This window comes from Scomber japonicus, chromosome 13 (assembly GCF_027409825.1).
Source record: "Scomber japonicus isolate fScoJap1 chromosome 13, fScoJap1.pri, whole genome shotgun sequence".
Taxonomy (NCBI): Eukaryota; Metazoa; Chordata; class Actinopteri; order Scombriformes; family Scombridae; genus Scomber; species Scomber japonicus.
Genome location: NC_070590.1, coordinates 30,024,686 through 30,049,663, shown reverse-complemented (window position 1 = coordinate 30,049,663; position 24,978 = coordinate 30,024,686). Strand labels below are relative to the sequence as shown.

The 24,978-nt window shown below is 39.4% G+C and overlaps 1 protein-coding gene across 1 annotated transcript; it reads left to right on the top strand.

Moving 5' to 3' along the window:
• The first annotated feature begins 2,062 nt into the window (after positions 1-2,062).
• LOC128370974 (CXADR-like membrane protein) lies at positions 2,063-13,342 on the top strand. Its single transcript, XM_053331157.1, has 7 exons — positions 2,063-2,141; positions 3,970-4,127; positions 6,373-6,571; positions 8,882-9,049; positions 10,244-10,366; positions 11,788-11,929; positions 12,919-13,342. The coding sequence occupies exons 1-7, from the start codon at positions 2,063-2,065 to the stop codon at positions 13,289-13,291; spliced, it is 1,242 nt and encodes a 413-aa protein (XP_053187132.1). The 3' UTR covers positions 13,292-13,342.
• The last annotated feature ends 11,636 nt before the right edge of the window (positions 13,343-24,978 follow it).

Genomic DNA, 24,978 nt, shown 5'->3' with positions numbered 1-24,978 from the left:
TGCTGTAAATACATTAATATGAATACAATCTGAGCTGACTGTGTCTCATGACAAGTAAAACTCATGTCAGGCAGATGTTCAAATAGACTGCATTGTGCCTCCAGCTGTTTGCTGTACACAGACAGATATATTTGTTTTATTTTGTTTTACAGAGCTGTTTGTCATCATGCATGTTCTTCTCAAATGAAACTCATTTCACATTTCTGATTCGAAATGTTTAATGAATTGTTGGATCTGTCCTTGATGGACACGTGAGGGACAGTCCTCACCAGAGAGACAAAAAACAACAGGAATGAGAGATACACTGTTGTTCCCTGTCATTAGGAAAAAACAACATTATTTCAAAGTGCTGTTACATTTGCTCGCTGGCACAAAATCTCCTTGGAAGAAGGTAGAAGTGTTCAAAGCAGGAGGTTTCTGTTGTGTGATGTCCTGAGTTGATACCAAGAAGCTGATCCCTCCGTAAGCTTCACCAAGTAGTATGTTAGAAAGCACTCAGCAATGAAAAAGAACCCTATATACTGTATGGGGACTCATTGCACATTTCATTCAGACATTGAAGTAGAATGTGTATTATTTCACCAAACCATTCCATGCCATCAAAAAAGGAAGGTCTGCATTATCATCTATTTACATTCAAGGACATAGTTGTTCTTGGAAATGTGGCCTGTTTCTTATTGTAAGAAAAGGCTCCAAGAACTTCATTACTGGAATCCTTGATGTCTGCAAAGGGGAAATGTCCTCATCTTCTTGCCTGGTGGGGGTAACAGCAATCACTGGACAGATTGTTCACTCACTGCAATTTCTCAGACAGAATGTCTTCATGGTCTGTATATCAAACTTTAACATTTCATTTTACATTTTAGATAAAACCTTGCCAAATGCAAAGGCCCAGCACATCTGGATCTGAGGCCTTGGCTCTGCTTCCATCCAGACCAGGCAGCAGAGATATTACAAAGATGCATGAGTCACTTCATTTTACGTTTGACATGACTAATATCACTAACTAATAACCACACTACCAAATTAAGGAACAATAGCCAATTAAATAAAAGCTGAGAGATATTTATGTGACTGAACCCACGGTTAAAACACTATTACATACATGCTGAAATACATGCTGAGATATTTTCATTAGATTCCATTAGTTTAAGTCTTTATATGTATTCAGTACTTCAGTACGGCTGTAGTTAATAGTGATGTAGTAGGCATGGATTAGGGCAGCTTCTGGCTAGATCAGCAATCTTTTATCCACGTATAAGCTGGAAAGCTGCCTAAGATCCTCAGGCAAGAGTCTCAGCATGCAGAGTCCAGGTTAAACTCAAAGAATAGTAATGTTTATGTTGGAATTTGGAATGTGCAGCATAGAGGACGTGTGTAACTCTATTCCTTAAACATGAAATGTTTCAACCCTAACCATGAAACAACCAGAGTTCTACTGGTTGTTACGAATGCATTTAGAATGCGTTTTATTATATTTGCTTGTACATGTCAAACAGTGCTCAGCTCAACTCTTCAGGGCTCACTGTCTGTCTATACTGCTATTAATGTGATGAGTTACTTACCATTATTAGTTGTAATTATTTAATCAAACCCAAAACAGCATGATAATAATCACCACAGTGACTGTGAGAGCTAAAATTAAAGCTGAATTATAATGCATGCATGAAAGAGGCACTTAATTTAGTTGATGCTTCTTTTAATAAAAGAATGCATCACCACCCATCAAAACAAGCAATTAGGAGATCTTGGAGAAGTGAGCTTAGAGGCGAGAGTTTGTCCTCCTTTCCTTTTTTATTTTTCTATTCAATGTGTTTTTCCTTAGATCAGTTTTCTGTGGCACAAACCCCAGAGCAGTCAATGTGCTGACTTGCATTTGAGCAAGCAGGCAGGAAGGCGGCGTGACTTTCCACAGTTTGAAGGGTAACTGGGTCCGCGCTGCGTCCTGCTGGCTCCCAGTGCCACTATAATTGGTCCAGTGAGAAGTCTACTGGGAGGAGCAGGAGGGAGTTTACTGGAGCACAACTTACCCAAGGGCTTCTTCGCAGAAAACAAAGCCTCCATGCCTCTGTTCAGTGAGCCTCCTCACCAGCCAACAGGGTCCAGACCCTTTGTGCCGATAATCGCTTACAGACCTGCATGTGTGCCATATGCACGCACACACAGAGAGACACACAGACACATACACTCAGATGCATTGTGTTCATAAGCCTACACACATAGATCATTCTAGACACATGTCTGTTTGAATCTTACCCATATACAGTACATTCTATAGCTAATGGATGTATTTATAGACGTCATGCATGCACACACACACACACCACATCACCTAACCACAACACACACACACACGCCACACAAACATAGACCTGCATATCCTACAGCTGAGACAGATATACACAAAACATCAGATGTGTACAGATTGTGTATGTAAAACCAACAAACTGCAGTCATGCCTGCAGACCACACATTCATTCACCATTTGCTGATGATCACACTGACACACACACATGTCACACACACACACACACACTGGCACACAGTAAAGCTGAAATATATGTACAGTGTCAGTTTATACTCAAGCACTACCCACAGACACACACACACACACACACACACACACACACACACACACACACACTCTCTCTCTCTCTCTCTCTCTCTCTCTCTCTCTCTCTCTCTCTCTCTCTCAATTTTTGCTCTCCACACCAGGCACAAATGTGGCCGGCCAGCAGGACATCATAGTGCGTACAGTTGATCAGTGTCCAAGGAAGGATAAATAAATAAAAGGGGAAACAATTGGAGGCTCAGGCTTTCATCCTCAACCTCTTGGTAATTCTAGCCCAGTCAGCAGTGCCAGTATCACTCTGTCCTGTTGTGGTTGGTAAGCTGATATCCCCTCTGGATCTTACCTATTGTGCCATGTATCCTCTCTGTTTTAGGTTTATTATTAGTGTAACTTGGCATGGACTATGTGTGTGTGTGTGTGTGTGTGTCTGTGTGTGTTCTGTGTGAATGGTGACTCTGTGAGGTATTTATAGTTGAAAGTTGATATGTAATGTGAGTGGCTTTAACAGTATCTGTTCTGTGGTGGCACTTTGTCAGTTTAAAAAAAAATATTTTCCACAGGTGAAATGTCTCTAATCTCATCTACATTTATTAGGTCACCCTTAGATTGCATTTCAATCATTTCCTTCATGCTCTTGCTGCTGGCCCATGCTATAACCAAATCATTTTGTGGCACGAGCAAATGCCTCATTTCAACATTGAGTCTACAGAAATCATTATGTTACTTGAAGACAATCCTTCCACAATCTCTCTTATATCTGCAGTCTGGCATGACTCATTTGTCATTTTCTGTACAATTGTAGTGCAACTGTATTGATCAGGCTGGTGTTTGTCTTGATGTGGAAAAATGTATTGCATTGCAAACCTCAGAAAGAGCAAGCTTGTTTCTAATGAGAAATATCATTTATGTGGAACGTAACATTGGATTTGATTCACTGTTGAGTCAATAGAACAGCAGAGATGGTCATGACAATGATTTACCACGTCTGTAAAATTTGTGTTCGTGGAAAAAAAGAGAAACGGCTTATTATATTGCCACAAAATGTAGCTTCTATGAAATCTCCAGCTGAGGGGAGCAAATGCTGCCGTCACATGCTGCTTGTGAGCCACTTCCATACACTGTGTGCTTTGTCGCGACACACAGGCCTCTGTCCATGTAAAACGACTGTTTGAAAGTGAAAATGCAGTGGGAAAATCATCCACATATTTAGCCTGTGAAATACTAAAAAGCCTACATGCCCCCAAAAAATAACCAACTTGGATTAATCAAAAATGAAGCTGCTTGCCACCTTTACTTGTGTTAGTTTTTCAGCAGTTCAGCGTCTCATTCACACCTGGAGCTGTGTGCTACTCTATCACTGTGATGCAGTAATCATGCACTGCTCTGTCTCTCTACAGTCCTGCTGGGTGTGCTGACAACATGCGCCCAGACGGAGATGAAGAGGGTTGTTGGAGACAATGCCACACTGCCCTGCCACCATCAGTTCTGGGTGGGTGATGACCCCACACTGGACATTGAATGGCTGCTTCTCAAGCCGACCAACAGGCAGAGAGTGGTGAGTATCAGTCCATGCAAGAGGGAAAATGTTTATTTAGGACAAGACACCAGAGGTCTTGTTTTTTGTTTTTTTTGTAATTACCATAAACAGACAAGACCAAGGCCCAAAAGACTGCAGTCTCTAAGGAAGTCTTCGTACCATTTGGCATTTTGTAGCACCAGAACAGGTACTGTATGTGTGTAAGCAGTATGAGAATCAGAACTACCCACCAAAGCTAAAATGCAGTTTCACATGTGATCAAAAATGACAGACCAGAATTTTATTTTGTTTAATATTTTGATATTTTACAACATAAAGAATTCATACAATCATACACAATCATCCAACTATACCATTTCCTTGAAAACAACATGTGACATTTGCAGTTACATAGCCAAAAAATCTAACTGTTCTGCTGGAGTATCAGTCTGGTTTGGTTAATGTCAACAACCCTCCATCACACCAGCTGGTCAGAGCTAAAGCTAAAACTATATTTATTCATTCTTTCTTACCTGTTATCAGTAGTTGAAATATATCTTTTTTGAAAATCCAACTTCTGGTTATTCAGTTTGTTATCCTGCATAACTAAATGAGGCAGTATAACTAGCATAACTACTTTATATTCAAATGTTTTCTTGGATTCATAAACATTTACATACAACTTCAAAGCCCCGAGTTCCCAGCTTCCACCCAGTCCCCTGGAGGACAGGCAAGCACACACACACATGAGCTCACAATCAGGTCATACAAGAATCTTCTGGACATTCAAATGTAAAAGAAAATTATCATTCAATAAATGACACTATACATGTAATACTGTATGTAAATATGTCATTGCAGGTCTTAACTATATGAAATCATGGTCATCCATTACAAATGTTTTGCTCTACTTCTGGTTGTATAGACTGTTGCGTAGTTGTCCTGGAAAGGTTAAGCCTAACTAGCTTAACAGAGCATCAGTAATTGCCAACTAATTCTTGCAAATGTGTTGTCTTTCAATTACATACTGGGTTTAAATTGACTTCATTATAAATATTATAAAAATAATATTGAGGTACACAGATGTGTAATTCCCATAGACTGTAAGTAATCACGTTTTTTTTCTTAACAAATTTGCAATGGTTACAATGGAAAAGAATGCCCATTTTATGTTTGTGGTGTTTTCCCCGTACATTATGTGAAGGTTATCTACAGGAATAGTGCAGTATCTGCATATGTAGCATTTTTAGGATATTTGGAATGTTGTATAGCACCAATCATCACAAGTCATCTCAAGGCACTTTACACATAGAGCAGGTTCTAAACCGAACTCTTCAGGTTTTAACTTTAAAGAGACCCAACATTCCCACATGAGCAACAGTGGCAAGAAAAAACTCCCTTTTAACAGGAAGAACCCTCAGGCAGAAGTGTGGACGGCTATCTGCCTCGACCGGTTGGGGTAGAGAGGAGAGAGAGGAAGGATAGAGGGGAGAAGCACTATGAAAATCAGCAATGAAGCTAGAAGGTCCGGGACAGGAATCTGTCATCCTGACGTCTACAGGCCCAGATTACCTGTGAGACCAGAAAGCACAGACAACGGGGAAGAAGTTTAGGTTATTGAATGCAATTAATAGAACATGAATGTTAATGGATATAGATGGATGGATAGAGAGAGAGAGGGAGGAGGAGAGAGGAGCTCAGTGCATCATGGGAGTGGGAGTCCCCTGGCAGTCTAAGCCTATAGCAGCATAAACTAGGAGCTGGTCCAAGACAAGCCTTGCCGACCGTAACTATAAGCTATGATACTTCTTTGGGTAAATTAATCAGCACTGCTATTACAATGCAATTGCGATCTGCCTCTGTAGGTGCTGTCATCTGCCTTTGTATGCCAGAGCCAGTGTTTTGGGACAGATAGTTACCAATTTTCTTCAAGGACAGCAAGCCTTACATAGACAGCAAAACTGTGCAAAGCATATTGTAGGTCATACATAATATATTATACATCAAATTGTGAATACATTTAGAATTTAGTTATTCAAGTTTTCCTTGAAGAACAAGAATGATTGGAAGGGGTCATGCTTTCTAAAGTAAAAATGTACAGTCTATATAGATGATGCTAAATATGCAGATACTGCACTATCCCTGTGGATTCTCTCTGGCTGTATACTTTCTATGACTATAAGTAGCTGGCACAGAGCTCATTTTGAAACAGATCCATGTTGTTGCACTTTCTACCTTGTTTACCCCATCACAACCCACCCGCCTGTTTCACTTCTCTCACCAGGTGATCACTTACTTTGCTGGACGGGTTTTTGACCCCAATGAAGTAGAGCGTGGCCGCGTGGCCTTCGCTGGAGAGTACTTAAAAGGCGATGCCTCTCTGCTGATCAGTGACTTGTCTCTGATAGACTCAGGAGAGTACAGCTGCAAAGTCAAGACTGGTGCACAATACCACTGGAGCACCATCAGCCTCATAGTACTGGGTAAGTGTCAAACAGGACTCATGAGATCACTGTACATTTGGAAGTTCCATGAATTCCCAAAACACTTAGCATTTTAGCTGTCAATAAATGTAGACCAAAATGTGTGTTTGAAAATTAAGTCCAGTGATTTATAGGAGATTTTATTTCTAGGGGTCTCATCCAATTACTATGTACTGGCACAACATGAACGAGCAAACAGGAGAGAGTTGTGTTCCTGTGCTTTGTGTGAAACATGCATGATTTAGTATTTCTATACATCCCTGATCAAAGGCAATGCTCTTTAAGCATACGATAGGCTCACTATACATTTCATTAAGAAGGCCAGAGTGCAGACTTGGCCCAGCAACATATTTAAAATTCAGTTATAAGACCCCCTCATTGATTAGCTTGCACAATACATTGGTATGATATCTGTAATGGAAAACAGCACATCTATAATGCATACAGCTCCATAAGAAGAGCAAACACTTTTTTATTCTCCAATACATCACTGGCATAAACAAACATCAGCAGATTATGGTAACCCTTCTAAATTATGTATTGCTTCCTCTTTCAGTCTACTGAAGCTACTCCATTTCCCATAGGAAGTTGGACTTTCACACATTAATCGTCGAGTCAGTTATTACAGCAGTGTAACTCCATTCTCTGCTCAATCACACTGATCCTTGGTCTTACATAATGTATGTACACCTGTTTCTCAAGATTTCTAGCTTTATATGAGATGTCAAGTGTGCCTGTTGCATACTAAGCCCCACTCTCCTCTTCCTCCTTTCTCATTAAGCCAACTGTGTGGTCCAGAGAACACTTATATCGGCCAGTCTCACATTTGCTGGTAGATGTACAGTCAGTATATATATACTGTACAGTAACACAAGTTAGGACACACTTTCCAATTCCAATTCACATCAATGCGAAAGTGTGTCCAAACTTTTGACTGGTACTGTATATATACAGTATATATATTGTTTTTATATATTCTTCTTATAGTCTGCTTCCTGTTTATTAGATATGATTCATACACTTACAGCAGTGGTAACTGCTGTGTCAAATGGATTACCATTAGGCTATGTTGAGCAATGACTAAGGTGACAGCCAATGAAATCTCAACACTGATTGAATGTTGGACATGTCACAGTGGGTTTTCATGTCCATGGGCAAATGCATTTTAGTGGTTTGAAGGCATGACAGCTTGTCAAAGAATGCTACATTTGCCTACAGGACTATACTTTGAGGAGGCAAGGATGGCCATCTCCTCCTCAGTCAACAGTCACAACATGTCAAGATCCAAATGGTAGATTGCAGATCATACAATATAATAACATTCCCATGATGAATAGTGATAGTGATGCTCTCCTCTAGCATGTGTTTTCTTTATTTCAACTATCCATTAGCTTTGAACACTAATACAATACATAAGCCTTGTGTATCCTTCTTGTAAAACATGACACACATGGAGACTAGCAACTGACACAGCCAAAGAGAAAAAGTTGCATTTTTAAATCTAAACCTGCAACATCACTGTAGCAATATATACGTATGCCTGAACAGAAGCACAACTCAGAACTTTTTTCACATGAGACCTTATTTGAGTACAAGGAGCACTAACATGATCCCTGAGACAGTACCAAATCTACTATCCTGTAAAGTTAAACCAACTCAACTTTAACTACTGACATGATGCTTTCACACAAATAATGTCTGTTAACTTTGAAAGTCTTCCAGTACCACCACACTAATAACTGTTCCTCTGATATGGCCAATCACCTTACAAAAATACCATGGTACTGCAAGAACATAAATAACTGGTATGGCAATTAGGTCACTACCATGATGGTACAATTTCATTGTAATCCCATAATACACCATGGTACTATACCATCAGTAGTGGCCAAGTTACTATGTCTTTATGTCTTAAATACAACAGTGACAGTGAAGATTTCTGAAGTCACCAAATGATTTGGGAATCATCTTCCAATTTCCTCTGATGCTGTTTATTAACACAAAGCAGAGCTGCAGCATCGCTCCAACTCATTCAACCTTCTGGCTTAAGCATAGTACGGCTGCTTCTGCAGTGAGCTACCTGAGTGCTGATAAAGCCTAAAACCTCAAATACTGCCCTGAGAAGATGCCCATCTATCGCTCCCACAGAATCTACTTGTATGTTAAAAAATGATAAAATTGGTAACGGACCAGCAATGTCTCTGCAATTTGCAGATGGAATCCCAGTAGGTCAAATACAATATGTAATGTATTTGTCTACAGTGAGGAACAATCCTGTATATTTGTTTGTGTGTGATTGTCTATCCACAGTGAAGCCTTCGAAACCACGGTGCTGGATGGAAGGGAAACTGTTAGAGGGCGGGGATGTTAAGATGAGCTGCAAGTCTGCTGATGGCTCTGATCCCATTCACTACAAATGGGAGAGGGTGCTGGACAAGGGCAAGTATGGTGGCAAGCTGCCTCCACGAGCCCTGATAGGTATGTCCACTCTACTACTGTTGCAGTAGGTGTCTGCCTGTCAGTTATACCAAGATTTCTATACCAAGTTTAAAGGTTAAAATTCAATTAAAAAATACACAACCGCTAAGACGTGACTTGGACTGATGGTGTTTTAAATGATCAGCATCTCTCTTTATCAGCTCTGTAAGCAAAAGGTGGACAGGGACTCAGTTCAACAAATGCTGGACTATGCTGTAATGTTTGAGCTCTTTGACGTTATTGTTTTTTTGCACTAACTCCTGCAATTTGCTGTCATAAGCCAGACAAAGGTTCTGTCTATTCCAATTTATCTTCATCTTCTCCTTCTTCATTTGCTTCTTCTGACCACTCTTATACAAGACCTCAGAAAGGGACAATAAAACCAGTTTCACTTCGCATGAAGCAAACTTTTTTGCTCTAATTTAACATTATGAAGTTAATGTTGATTACACAGTATAATGGCTATAGAACAATGACACCATGATGATGATGATACTGGGTTGTGATGGCATTAGATTGAGTAAGAAAACCCAGACATCCTTCACCCTAGTAACACTCTGCAGCTCCTCCTGGGGGATCCCAAGCCGTTCCCAGGTCAGGAGAGATATTTAATCCCTCCATTGTCTGTCCCAGGGTCTCTTAGTAGTTGGACATGCCCGAAACACCTCCAGAGGGGCGTCCAGAAGACATCCTGACTAAACCGCCTCAGCTGGCTCCTTTCAATGTGAAGGAGTAGTGGCTCCCACCAGATTCTTTCATTTTGTAAAAACATAAACATGCCAGCAGTTCATTTTCTCAACACATACTGAAGTATTTCTATCTGCCTTCATGTCTCCACTGTAGACTATATGAATGAACAAACTTGTTTTTTTTTCTCTAACGTTACTCCCCTCCATCCTGACACAAACCCCTGTTATAATTTCCTGTTTGTGCAGTGCAATAATGCTACTCAAGCTTTGTTATTACCATGAAATGCACATCATTAAAATAGCTTTTGCCTGTCCCCACATTCAATATCAAATTCCTCTTCAGTGAACATGCTTAATTTTTCTCTCTTATTTCCAAAATGGTGTTGATCAGTTCTTCATGGAGCTAGACTCTAAAACCAACAAAAAGCTAATTTTAAATTTACACCACAACAATAACAAACAACAACAACAAAAAACCATGACACAAGTGTATGTCTTTTTTCAGATTTGAAAAACCCAGAGATTGTGACACTGAGGAACTTGACCAAAGAGAGTGCTGGTGTATACAAATGCACAGCCAGCAATGATGTGGGAGAAGAGAGCTGCACAGTGGAGGTCAAGATGCACTGTGAGTATTCAACACTGAACACTGAGGGGCCAAAACATCTCAAACTGTTCATTCAGAAAATAAGGTCACTTGCAAACGTGTTTCTCCTGCTCAGTTTCTGTTCAACTACTTGCGCTCACAAATGATTTTCACACACTTCTGCAACAGTGCGACATTGATATACAGTACCTTCATTAACAAAATAAATAAATGTCCCACATTGACATGTGGCTGACTACAAGGGATGCTTTGGAGGCAGCATTAAACATAGCTTATGTTAAATACATAGATGTCCCATTATCTACAGTCATACTACCTTCTTATTTTTCTTATTGTCAAGAATGAAACAGAAAGTTAATGTTAATGAAACAGAAAGAAACTGTCCATTTGTTGGGCGCAGCAGAGTACTCAAATAAGTATTTTTGGCAGCAGGAAGGTGTGTGTGGGCCAAAATAAACTACAGTGTGTGTGTTCATGGTAGTGAATGTCACCCACAGCGGTGTGGCTCACTGATGTGTTTTAATACTGTCAGGACAGCAATAGAGCATATGGCCCATCTCGCTTCATGAGACTTGTTGGCAACAGGAAAATCACCTGATTCATTCTATAAACTGTCTTCAGCTAATCTTGACTTGAATGTGCATTTGATAATGGAAAATGATAAAAACATGAATGATGAACACAAAAAACTTAAATAATGGTGTAATAATACTATTATAATGTTGCAGAATGAAAAAAACTGATGGCACTGAACAGAGCATAATATCCAAAATTGTGCTGGATGTAAAATTCACTCGGTGTAAAATTTCGCATTTTACTAGCACATTTTACTAATGTACATCTTTGAAGATTTGGCCTTAATTTGAATACACCCTGAATACAATCCATATCTTAAAAATAAATTGTTTAATTTGTCTCTCTGACCTATCTGGGAACTCACACAGCTGTGTCACATGGTATCCCACTGACTGCCACTGCAGCTGCTACTTGCAGGTCTTGCCGCTGTCACTATCGATGAGGTCAATCAATCAGCAGTTCCTCCATAGGCTACCAATGACATCTCTTGCTTATTTGCTGTAGTAAAGTTTTATTGCTCCCAAGTGAGTTTACCACAAGTTACACAATGCTATAACTTAACATCTGTAATGGCAGGCTTTTAGAAACAAAGCATTGAATATAGTAACCAATGTGCAGTAAGATTATTGGGACAACTTGTGGACACTCAGCTTAAACCTTGTTGAAGTTGAAGTATTCACAGTTAGAATAGGGAAAGCATCATTTATAATTATTTTACAGATTAATGTTTTATTAATAAAAATATCACATTAGACACTGTGTTTTTGTGTCAATTGTTTAAACTCAGTATTAGCATATTCTTTCTGACATAACTGTGTGTGTGTGTGTGTGTGTGTGTGTGTGTTTTGTAATTTTTCTGTGTACAGATGTAAGGGGAATGGGCGTGGTAGCAGGAGCAGTGGTTGGTGTGTCCTTTGGTGTCCTTCTCATTATCCTTATCATCTGGTTGGTGTTTCGCAAAAAGGAGATGAAGAAATATGAAGAAGAAGAGACCCCAAATGAAATCAGGTATAAAATGAAGATCACACCCACACATGTTGTCATAACCACAGTTTCTTGACATATACAAGAGCATCTTCAGAAGTAGCATAACATAAGACAACTGAAGTTGTACAGGTGAGTTAATCAAGTCTATTTGCATTGTGGATAATTCATGTGCCAGATTTTGACAAAGAAGAAGAATGCATGAATTAAAAAAAGATTCCTGGAGGTTAACATGAATTGGTTTATGTGTGATATTGCATTGAAATGACAGATTTTATTTTGAGTAAAGGCAATCAAGGTGCCCCAAAAGTTTTTTATGCTTATGTAGGCTATGAATGCTATGAATGACATTTTCACAACATTATGTCATGTTGATAATTTGTGAAGGTGAAGTAGTTGGAAAGCTATGGATTTTTTTTCGGATTCATCATTAAATATGGATTTGGGGCATGGCTGCTTACAACACAAGGACAACATTAACATTTCTAATGCCTGTTTGCTGTCCTATAAACTCTTTGGGCTAATTGAACAAAAAAGCTGGTATCTAATCCCACAAGCACTAGTTAGTTGTTTTGTGTTTAGAATTACACTGCCACCTTGTGGTGCAAGCACACACATGATTATACTGTCACCTTGTGGTGTAAGCACACTCTCACACACACACACACACACACACACACACACACACACACACACACACACACACACACACACACACACACACACACACACACACTTTTGATATGAATCTGGCACCCCGTCTGGTGGAGATTGCTCCCTGTCAGTAATGTAGCCAGTGATGCAGCTATGATGATACGCTTGTTGTCTCCAGCTAAGCAGTACACATATAAAGTATGATTTTTAATGTTTACTGTGTATGACTTTAGAATGACATTACTTTACTTAACCTGAATATGCAGTGTGAGTAATCATTTGTCCAGGCCAATTTCAGTTTCAGTCTACTAGCAAATGTTGATATGATCTGTTGAGGGAACTCTTTGAAATCATTTCAGGGAGGATGCAGAGGCTCCAAAAGCCAAACTGGTGAAGCCCAATTCCCTGTCCTCATCCCGTTCTGGCAGCTCTCGCTCAGGCACCTCCTCCACCCAGTCCATGGTACACAACATGGCACACAGAAGCCAGCGAGCTTGTGTCCCTGCTGTAGCGGCCCTCAAGGAGAACTGCCAAGCCTCCTTCACTCAGTCTCCACCTAGCTACAATCAGGCAGTCCCCAAGACCCCTGAACCCCGTTCTACACCCACCTCCACATCTACCTCCAACTCCAAGCCCAGCCCTCCCCCAAAATTGAGCCCTGGGAACCTTACCCGCATGGGGGCCACTCCTGTTATGATCCCTGCCCAAACAAAGGCCTTTCAGACTGTGTAGAGGAGATGGACAGTGGACTGTAATCAGACCAGGGCTGCTTCAGGACATGGCAACTAGCTGAACCCAAGAGTTAGTCTTGATAAGGATCCTCTCATATTACCTAGATATATTCTTACCATTCACAATCTGATGGATACATTCAGCAATTTAACTCTTGGAAAATCTCTGCTTTACACTAACACTGTAAGAACACCTTCTTGTGTTGTCATCTGAGCAACATCTCTGATGAAGGCCATGTTTAATGGATTGTAATTTTGAGTGACAAGTAGGTGTTGAAACTGAAGCTGCAGGTGGCTGCTCACGGAAGAAGAGGTGTGCACCAGCCAGAGTGAATGGGATGCATTTGGAAAGTGTGAGACTGGAATTGCATAAAATGAAGACAATGCATGGTAACTTCATTCTCTCTGCAGAAGACCACAGACTGTTCACAGACACAGTTGAAGAGATTCATAAGGGTAAAGCAAAAGAACTCTCACATCTTCCACAGTATGTTTTCTTGAACACCTTCCTGCATACACTATACACCACTTCATGCCTGTCACAAATTAGAATTCCCTGCACTTATGACTGAACTGATGAAAGTAGCTTAACTGTAGGTTATGTAAATGGTATGAATGGCTCTGATTGTACAAACAGACTACATGTGGACACTTCATATATCCATCGATCCCTGTGTCAGTCACATGTTGTAACACAGACATACAGTAAATTACTAGCTTTGTCACTGCTTCTTCTGTGTCAACTGAACAACAGTGTACATGTATGTGTAGATGTGCACAACTTTTTATTTTCAGTACTTTAATAATGGATCAGTTCTGGACACCTGTATGTTCCCACTGTTCATACATGACTGTAAAGATCTGTAGAGACTCCAGAGAAGCATGTGAGATTTGTTTGTTTGTTTTTTGTGAGATTTCATTTGTAGGATTCTGAAGTACTGATATTTTTGAAGATTGTTATCGGGTTAAGCAGAAGCCCTACTGAGAAATTGCCATATTATGAAGGTTTACATTCATTTTGTTACTTTCATCCTGTTTTGTGGGTCACACACCTTCATTAATCCAAGAATGAAAAGCTGTATGAATGTGATACTAAATGAGATATATTATGTACAGTTTTTTTCTGAGCAATAAGTTGAACTCTCCCATGTTAAAATGTTTGTTTTGAGTGTTTTAAATGACTCATTGAATCATTCAAATATACCATCAGCTTCTGCACTCTTAATACACTTATACACTTAATATGTTAGAAATAGAGTGCCTTTAGTCATATATGTGCCCACTGTAATGATCAAACACATACAATACAATTTACTGTACATCACATTGCAAATTAGCTGTCTTTCACTAGGAACATGACACTAATCAGAGTTAATGTACGTTTGGGGGGAGAGCTCCATTTATAACTTACCAACTACATACCAGCCGTAGCCAACAGACTGACACACACAGGACAGAGTGAATCCTGCCCTTGTGCCTCATCTTCCATTCAGCAGAGAGGACAAACCTGATCCTTCCTCCTTCCTCATTCCTCATTCTTCAATCACATTCCTTCCCTTCAATACATAATCTGCCTCTTATCCTTTTCCTCTTTCAACTTGTCTTGTGAGTCTCACCAACCCCCTTGTCTCCTCTCCCACTGCACTTGATTCCAGTTCTTTGCATGGTGTGGGGCGGGGGGGGGGGCGGGGGGTGGTTTAACCTTGATCCAAGGACAGAGTGTTCTCATTGTTGTGCTCAAAGCCAAAGTTACTGTACAACAACTTATAGATACGTTTCTTGTTTTTTTTTTTTTTCATGCTGTCCGTTAATTATGGTGTGACCATGCACCAGTGATGATGCCTCTCTGTCTTATACTGGAATGTGATTGCCACCTATTAACTAGCACCTAACCCACGTAGATGGGACAGAGTCACACCTGTGTCACTCAATACTGCCATCTTCATGTCCTTTTAGTGACTCCCCTGCTTTTGCAAACCACAGTGCAGGTAATATCTGCCATCACCAAGGTTGCTACATTCCATACACTCTAGGTAGGGTTTACATATCCTCTTTACGTGGTTTAGGGCAGTCCAATCAGCATTCAGGAAAATAAACAGTCCAATAGCCAATAAAACCTTGGAGCTGTTTATGGACTGTAAATTGGTATGGTGATTGTATGGACTGAAGAAACACTGTCAGGTCCACAGCAGACAAGGTGCCCTTATCCCCAGATAACCTACAAGCAATATTCTGATAGTATTTTAAACTCCTACAATAATGTCTTGTAAATTATGCCAGTCTCCTAAACTGCCAGATGCACACAAATCATTGTTTAAGATTACTCACCGTTAAGCTCTCTGTGTTAAGATTACTTACTGGCTGAGGTGACCAGCTGACAATTGACCAAACACTTCAAATATGTATTTAAAGGTTTGATTTTAATTTAAAAAAAGATTTTTAAAATGTTTCCCAAAGCTCTGAAAGACCTCACTTTATATGGTTGGATATATCAAAATCTGGATAATTGAAATCAAAACTATCTGCATGGCATAATAAATGCATGATAAAATACATTTTAAAAAATATGTTTTTTAAAATGTTTTTTTACATGAGTGAAATGGCTCTTTCAGACCAACTGCAGAGCAACTGTGTAAGACTTTCCATTAATGCACTGGATATTCATCAAATTAACCAGTTAGATAGTATTTCCCTCTTTCCCCATCACCACACATTTAGTGGATAGATAAGCTGGAAGCACTAAATTGGATGAAACCAAGAGCAGAAATTATTGGATGTGTCACCATAACTAGACAAAATCCAACTTATCACTCAAAAAAATGTTGAGAAATAGTTCTACACAGCAGATTTTTGGATTATATCAAGCAAAATACCATTATTAATAGTTGAGTCATGGACCATTACCAGGCCAGCTAGATAAAGCAGGCAATTTGTGTCTCTGTCAGCTGGCTTTAAGAGCTCTTATAGACCTGGTAACTGAAAGATAAGATGACAACACCTGAGGAGTCCCTGATTACTCAAAGCAACCTCTGAATTTCCCATAATGCCCCTAAAAGCCAACAGAGTAAGGCCAGGTAGATGAGTGAATATGGCTCATATAGCCATCTGATGCGGTAGAACGCAGAGCATGATTGATTTTCTTTTTATCTGCAAGGCTCAATTACATTCAAGTACACTCACTGCCCATCAGAAATGTTTCACTTTTCCACTGGAATGTGTTCAAATATATCAGAGCATAGAGGATTGATCAATGAAGCAGACTAGGTCACATTTCTCTAAACAAAGGTATTGTCTTGCCTTCTATAGCTTAAAAGAAGCCTCATATTTCCATTAATTTCCATTCCAGCTGGAAAGTAACACCATTATCCGTGTTCCTACCATGCATACAATGTAAAGTTAAAAGAAATTTATGGGGTAAAATTTCCTGATAAAAGCTGAGGAATGATGGTAATATGCATGTTACAGATACTAAAGTATAGGAAGAATTTTGTTCTTTTTTGCCTCAGAACTTATATAATATAGAAATGATACTCCTTTAGATAAAATATAATGATAATATAAACCAAACTGTAAATCCATAAATATTATTATTTTTGGGTTGATTTCAGGTTTGTTTATTGTATGCACTCAATACAAAGTATGTACCTTCTTGATAATTCTTCATGTGTAAATATTAAAGTCCTTCTATAGCTCACTGTACAGTATGGCAACAACACAGTGCCAAAAGGACTCTTTTTTTCTCTCTCTCAGTGATATCAGTGTTTATTTTGATGTGGGCTTAACCAAAAAGTCTAAATATATAGTCTATGCTTTAGTGAAAATGTATATTTGTACAGAAAATCAATACTGTTTCTTTTTCCTTTTGTTCTTTTTTAAAAAATAAAACTTTCAATTGAGATGCACACTGAGCTACTGTCTTTATTCTTGGTAAGATAGACTTTGTTCTTTTTTCTACTCAGTTTCTGTGTTTAAGTAGTCAAACTACTAGTTTGATAAAAATGGTATATAACTCCACTATCCAGAGCTTTCAACTACATATCAGTTTTCATTGTTTTCATGTGATGAGCAAATGCAGTGAAAAGTTGTCAGTGGTCATATCTCCCATCACCTTCCCTTCCTACAGAAAGAATAATGATTGTTATCCCACTATTTTGGTGAAAATGAGCACATCCCTGTCCAATATGTGTCCTGCTGATTTATCAGGGAAGGTAACTAGTAAGCTAGTATCCCCCAAGCAATATTTCCTTTATTAGGGCCCGAGCGCTGACCAGCGCGAAGCCCTATTGTTTTTGCCATGATTATTCCCCTTTATTTTTCTTCTGACAAAGTAACGGCCTTTTTGCCCCCCTGAACGTGCCTGAAAAGTCACCAAAGTTTCCACGCAAGCCAGACCCGGTGAAAAATTTGATATTTTATGGTTTGCATAAATGGGCGTGGCAAAATGGCTCTCTAGCGCCCCCTGCAAAATCAAGAAAATCGAGCCCCTCGCCACAGATTGACATAGAGAAACGAAATTCGGTACACATGTTCATCATGTCAAGACGCACCAAAAAGTCTCTTGGACCCATACCCTAACACCAACAGGAAGTCGGCCATTTTGAATCAAATTATTGATTTTAATGCAGATTGTGCCATCATATTTGAGCGAACTAGTCCTAGAGATTTCATCCCATCCACTTCAAATTCACACAGAGTCATCTTGAGACATTGGAGATGAAAAGTTATCAAAAGCTTTTTCCCTCGTCATTCCTGGTTGCCGTGGTGACGTGGCGAATTTCGATCCTTCGCCATGAAAATTCAAACCCTCATAACTTGACTCCACATGGTCTGAGCTTTTCCAAATTTAATATGCTTGTTCAGTGTCCTGGTCTGAACACATGTACAGTCTCATATTTAGTGACAGTCATAGCGCCCCCTACTGGCAACAGGAAGTCACTTGCTTCATTCTTTCACTAATTACTCCCATAATCTTAAGTATTTACACCTGAAATTGACTCAGCTGAGACATAAGACCTTGGTGATGCTACATTCTGCAACTCGTGACCCATCATCAAATACTGTTGCCATGACAACGCATTCAACGCCATGAAATACGATTACAGTTTTCAGAGGCAAAGGATGCCTCCACGGTAACGAAACTCAACACACACGTCTGGAGTGGGGTCATTTCACATCCTATATACTTCAATGGGATGGCCGTGACTAAATGGCTCAATAGCGCCCCCTTGAATATTTCATAATTCAACCTCAGACTTCCCGATTGACATAGAAGAATGAAATTCGGTAGGTTTATGTATCATCTCCAGACGCACAAAAACGCCATTTGGAACCATACCCTAAGTCCAACAGGAAGTCGGCCATCTTGGGAAAAATGCTCAATTTTGGTGAGTTTTGTGGTCATTTCCAGGCCTCATATTTGAACAAACTAGTCCTAGAGATTTCATCCCATCCACTTCAAATTCACACAGAGTCATCTTGAGACATTGGAGATGACAAGTTATCAAAAGCTTATTTATGACTTCTTCCTGTTGGGCTTGGCTGTGCAAACAATTTCGATGCTTCGCCATGAAGCAGGAAGTCCTTATAACTCCTACAGACATTGTCCCGTCTATACCAAATTGATCACACATGTAGAGGGTCCCGCCCTGAACACATCTACGCATCAATACTGCGTCAAATACACAGCGCCACCTACTGGACACAGGAAGTCAGCCTCACATGACAAACATTATCCGATTTACATGAAATTTAGAGGATGTGTTCTCTACATCATACACTGCAACATGACATGTAATTGGTGGGTGATCTCTAGCGCCACCTAGTGGACACATGCAATGTGACTTAGCCCCATCACACAGTGTTCATTACAAGCCCCGGTGCCAAGACGTCTACTTGCCCGCTGTGTCTGCCATGTGACTGCAGCACGCACCGACATGCGCGTACAAGGCGGTGCATGGGGGCGCGAGGGCCCGTTCATCACTGCTTGCAGTTTTAATTTAATTTATTTCTGGTAAAGATACAGTTATGTTAATGTTATGTTGTTTCAATTAATACGTTTTTTTCCCTGAAATTCCCCTTTAATCTGCACATCCAACATATGGTCCCCTGTGCCTGCAATGTAAACAAAGTAAGCTGACATATAAAACTGCTGAGGCAGTGACAGACTCTATTTGTAGAGATTGTACATATTGTAAGTTTACTGTAAATAATAACATTAAAAAAACTAACAAATTAGAAATGTAACTGTTCCCATGAGGCAAAGCAACAGCAGGACCTTCTATGCTTCAACTTTGGTGAGACTCGAGGTCAAAGGTGGCCATTATTAAATAGCTGGAGGTGTATCCAAGGTAACTGCTTGACAGGTTGACAACTGACTGTAACACTGATTAGTGGTGAAGGGGCCAGGGCATTTAGTGTATGATGTCAGCAGCTTTGACTGTGCAAAGCCAATATCTACTCACAAAGTTTCTATTAAGATTGTCGAGCTTGTTGATATTTCAGCCATCTGTTTGTCTTTCAGCAGCAGGCCTGTTAAACATGTATCATATGGTCAGAGCACAGCTTTTAAATTCCACTGTGCAGCCAATATTGGTCTCTAGTGGTGAACAGCAGCTATTGCATTATACAGTGGAGAAGGATGAATTGTTACTAGAAAGCCATGCTTAAGGAAAAAAGTGATGATAGTTTGAATGCAGTCATTCATTAAGATGTGAAGATGGATTTACATCATTGCAAATGAATGAAAAAAGCAGTTGACTGATAGTAGATAATATAGTAGGAAAATAATTACATGGGAAGTGAATTTAACAAGCTAAAATAATGTATAGTGGCATGTGAGGCCAGGAGATACGTGTCTGGATGTGTCAATAAACGTCTGTATCACAACACTGGAGGATTTCCACTCAATGATAAACCGGGCTGTGGTAGAGACGTTCGGAAATTACATCATCCAGATCAGAGGTTAGTAGATGTTGATAACATGCTACCACAGGCTCGGAGGGGAATAGCACTAACGTATCATAACTAAATATTGGTGAAATGAACTAGTTTGGTGGCAGATAATGTGTTATATAGAGGCTGCGCTTCAGTGCCTCGTGTACTCGCATTATACAGATATACACGGCGCAACACTGGAGCTAATTTAGTCCAAATGACTCCAAATGACACCAAAGTTGTCAGGGTGAGTAAATGATCGTATTTTATGCTAGAAATAAGGTCCAGGTTGTAAAAAAGTAGTTCTTGTATGAGTCGTGGTCTCTGTTCCCAGACGTAGATATACAACTTTAGTTAAAGTGATTTTTGTTGTTGCCAAGAAAATTCTTAATCTTTCCTTTAATAACCATAACACATGCCATGTAAAAATTGTAACACTGCTTTATTTGCTTAAAGTAGATCTATATATATATATATATATATATATATATATATATATATATATATATATATATACATACATATATATATGGATATATAAGATTTCAGCCTGACTTTTCTTTCTGTGTTATTACAATAGGAAAGGTGAGAGGTACATTGAGATATGAGCCTAGGTAGTGTTCCACTGCTCTAAAATAACCACCATGTGAATATATTACTTTACTATATAGTACATATATTAATAAATGTTTCTATAATGTTATTTTATTGAAAGTAATTGATGTGTCTTTGTTTTACTTTATTTTAAAATAGTAACGCTCACCTCAAGAGTAAGAATTTAAAGCAGAGTATATGATGAAATGTACAGTTTTATTGTTGATGGTGTTATTTTTCTTTTCTTCTTGCTAGTGTTATTTCCTTTCCCATACAGACTTCTACGTTTACCACTTTTTCTCCTGTCACCATCTGTACACAAGCATTTCCCAAGTTCCCACACTCATTTTTAGTCATTTGTGCTATGTTAATGAGAAAACTGTCCAGAAGTTTCAGCAAGTTGTTGTCGGGGCAAAAGAGCAGAGTTCATCTCATTTTGTGTACATAAAAATTCACAAATCTTTATTCAGCGCACGAATAAGAAGCTCATGACCACTGTTCTGTACACATGAAACTCAAATATTAGGAGTGGAAATATTTCTTCAGTCACTCATTTTACAATTCTAATTGGTCAGCTTAAACCCATAGCAGACGTTTTTAATCAAGGTGCAATGTGTGCCATTTTATTTCAATCATCAAACATTATCATATAAGTTGAGACATTTTAAGACGTTTTATTCCTGTAAATAAGTCAAACATTAACAAGAACGTGAGGTCACTGGTTCAATGAATATGTGTTGCAGTGTTTTCCAGCTCTGAGGCTGATTTATGGCACAGACCAGAGAGAGACAGAGAGAGAGAGACAGAGAGACAGAGAGACAGAAAGAGTCCAGCTTTGAGACAACAGAGCTCATGTGTGAAGACTGTCAGATAGATGATGGAACATGATGACACAACTCAGTTTACTGGAAATGTGCTCTTAAATGTGAGCAACACTAGTATTGTCTATAACACACAGTAGAGGGAATGAGTCTCATTCATATACAGTCTTTTATTTATCTTGGCAAATGATCACTGTAGAAAAAACATGATCTCACAACTTCAGTATTGTATTAACCCTGGGTGTTATCTCATGTTGAATTAAAACTAAAAAGTGAAACCTTTTGTATGCTGTGCTTCATTTAGACAGTGTTTTTATCCAGCGCTTCTGAGTGGTGCGAAATTTTCTCACTAGTCACCTAAAGCCCCAGTGCATTTATTCATGGGGAGGCTCCCTCGTGGTTTATTCTGGTGGAAATGAAGGCTGGTTAATGATTTATCACTATGCAAATGTGTTTACCTCTGCTGTTGTGTGTCTCTTGAAGTGAGGTTAGTGCAGCCGTGAGGTTTGTATGTAGCCGTATTTCTTTGCTTGTATATGCAGGAGTGTGCGTGCATGTGTGTGTGTGTGTGTGTGTGTGTGTGTGTGTGTGTGTGTGTGTGTACGTCAGGAGGGGGATATAACAGGAAAGAGGTCACAGGCTTGATGATTGTTAGTTGATATTCAGTGAACATATCAATTCATAATGATTTTCTTCACTTGTTTTACTTACACATTTAGTCTAATCTATCATTGTATTCTTTCATCCCACAAAATAATTGATGCTGCATTGCACCATTTGCACAACTTGTGTCAACACTTTCACCAGTGAAGCATGGTACCAGGGAAACATAACAAGGACAAAAGAATCATGCTCACATTGTATTTACATGGACTTCCAGGCATGTATGCACGCACACACATACACACTTGGCAGCTAATACACACAGTAGACCAGCTCTGCATAGACAGCACATGAAAAATGCAGTATCCTTGTGCAAGCATGCAGTGTTTCCCTGTGGGCTGCAGGATGATGCCAGAGCACTGTACCTGCAAGTGTGCAGAATGTGAGCAGGTGTGCACTGGAGTAAGATATACAGCCTAGAAGAAATGGGTCACTCAGAAAGAGCAAAGAGGGAGGGCATGGGGGGGTGGGGGGTGTCGTATGGTTGGAGGAGAGGAATGTGAGGGAGGTACAGAAAGGCAAATTCTAATGGGGAGGCGTGGAAGAGGAGTAAGAAACAAAAGAGTCTGCTGAGGATTTAAGAAGCAAAAGAAGAGAATGTATTTGTGTGATCTGCTACCAGCAGCTCAGCTCCCCATCCAGTGGGTTTTGATACAGTGAGACTGTAGTTAATGGATGGGTCACCATGGTGGTCCAGAGTGGCGTGGGTATCAAGCAGGGCTGTCATATGCGGGTGTCTTCTCTCAGGAGGAGGCTGGCCTTCCACAGGGTCAAGTGAGTGTCACTGCAAATGTTCTTAACAATGCATGTGTGTTGTACTGGCTCTATCGTGTGCTAGAAACTACACAACTGTTTGTTCTTACTGATTGCTACAAATAAATGTTAGGGTTTTAATTACATTTTAGACTTTTACTTTAGAAACGGTTTCTTATGTAATGTTATCCAAACAGACGGACACAATGCACAAAAGCTGCTTATATTTGCATCAAATGTGGAAATAGCTTTCAGTCCATACAGGAGAAATTCGCATATTAACAGCTGTTAACACAAAAGTCAACGGTTCCATTTAAAGGCACTCTTAGTAACAGTGCATAGTGCCTTGAAGGGCAACTTTACACATTTTCAAATTGTTTCCTTTGATTATAATGTGGGGAATTCATGTTTATGAATGACAGTAACTTCCCTCTGCACGCTGTGGACTTTGTCACTATTGACACTATAAACACATCCACATGTGTCGAGCCGGAAGTGATGTACATCAGCAATGATGTATGATTGATCTATCTATCTATCTATCTATCTATCTATCTATCTATCTATCTATCTATCTATCTATCTATCTATCTATCCATCTATCCATAAACAGATCACAATCTGAATTGTGACCCTCGCAAAAAGTTTGGCTAGAAGTTGGCAAGCACATGCAATGCATTGTAGTCTCTTTAGGGCAATAAAGTAATTGCAGCTTTTTTGTGTTTCTAAGTGTTTTCTGGCCATAGGGTACCCCTTGAAAAATAACTTTAAAATAATTGCACATTATATAAGGGATCCAGTGTTTAGATGTGACAGACTTTGCAGCTATGAAATGACTTTAAAATGTGTGAACAACAGTGAGTCAAGGAATCAAATGAATCCTAAAGACTTCTGTTTGATCTACTGTGGTTTGCATTGTGCCTTATTTGTCTCTCTGGGCAAAAGTGTCAACAAATGAATAAATGTAAAGGTACAGTAAATATAATTCATAGTTTTCTTTGTACAGATGTCCATCAGTTACAGATGAGATTAAGAACATGTATGATCATTTTTGGGGTTTCTTTTCACCAACATTAAGGACTCTTTATCCTTCTGTCTCTAGAGCTAACAGAGGGGCTGGAAACCTGAGGTGAGGTTCATCAACACATTACAGCTTATAATGTACAAATGTTTCCTAAATCAGGCTGTTTTTGCTTCTCTGAGGTGCTGAAAAAATTGTTTGATCTTTTCCAACTCCTCCTGTTATGGAAACAGCAGCTGTGTGGTTTTGTTGAGCTTGTGGTTTTAGGACATTCTTAAGTCAGACTGCGTACTACAAACAATACTGTGAACCCTTACCTCCCTTACCTCCATTACATCAATATTCTTTCAGGAGTTAGGCTACACTGACACAAAGACCCAACAAAACCTTTCATGTTAAATAGATGACTTTCCCTCCTGGCTACACTCTGAACTTGGATGTTAGAATACCTGATGAGTGAATGGGACCCACCAAAGCCTCTGGTGCCCTCTGTTGGTATGGAGCAGAAACAGTTTCAGGGTGTCATTGGAAATGGATCGAGGGTGTTTCAGGTTTTACTCTGCTGTTATCAAAGAACATCAGTATTCATGCTCCAGTATTCAGTAACCATTCTTCCTCTCAACATTTGTTCTGTCTCCATCCCTCTTTAATAACTAGACACATATAATCTATTTTAAATATGTATCAATTTAGTGAAATTGTTGCTCCATGTGTCTTGTGAAGTCAGCTGTTCATTACACAGTAAAGGTATTCTGTTGCATGCATGGTTTTGACTGGTTTGTAAAGTATAGGTATGGTGTGTAAAGAATGGTGATGCACATCATGTGAAGTATCTGCCTTCTTTTGCACCTCTTTACCTTCACTAAAAGAAAGGCTGATGTTTAACTTGTCTTTGATGCTACA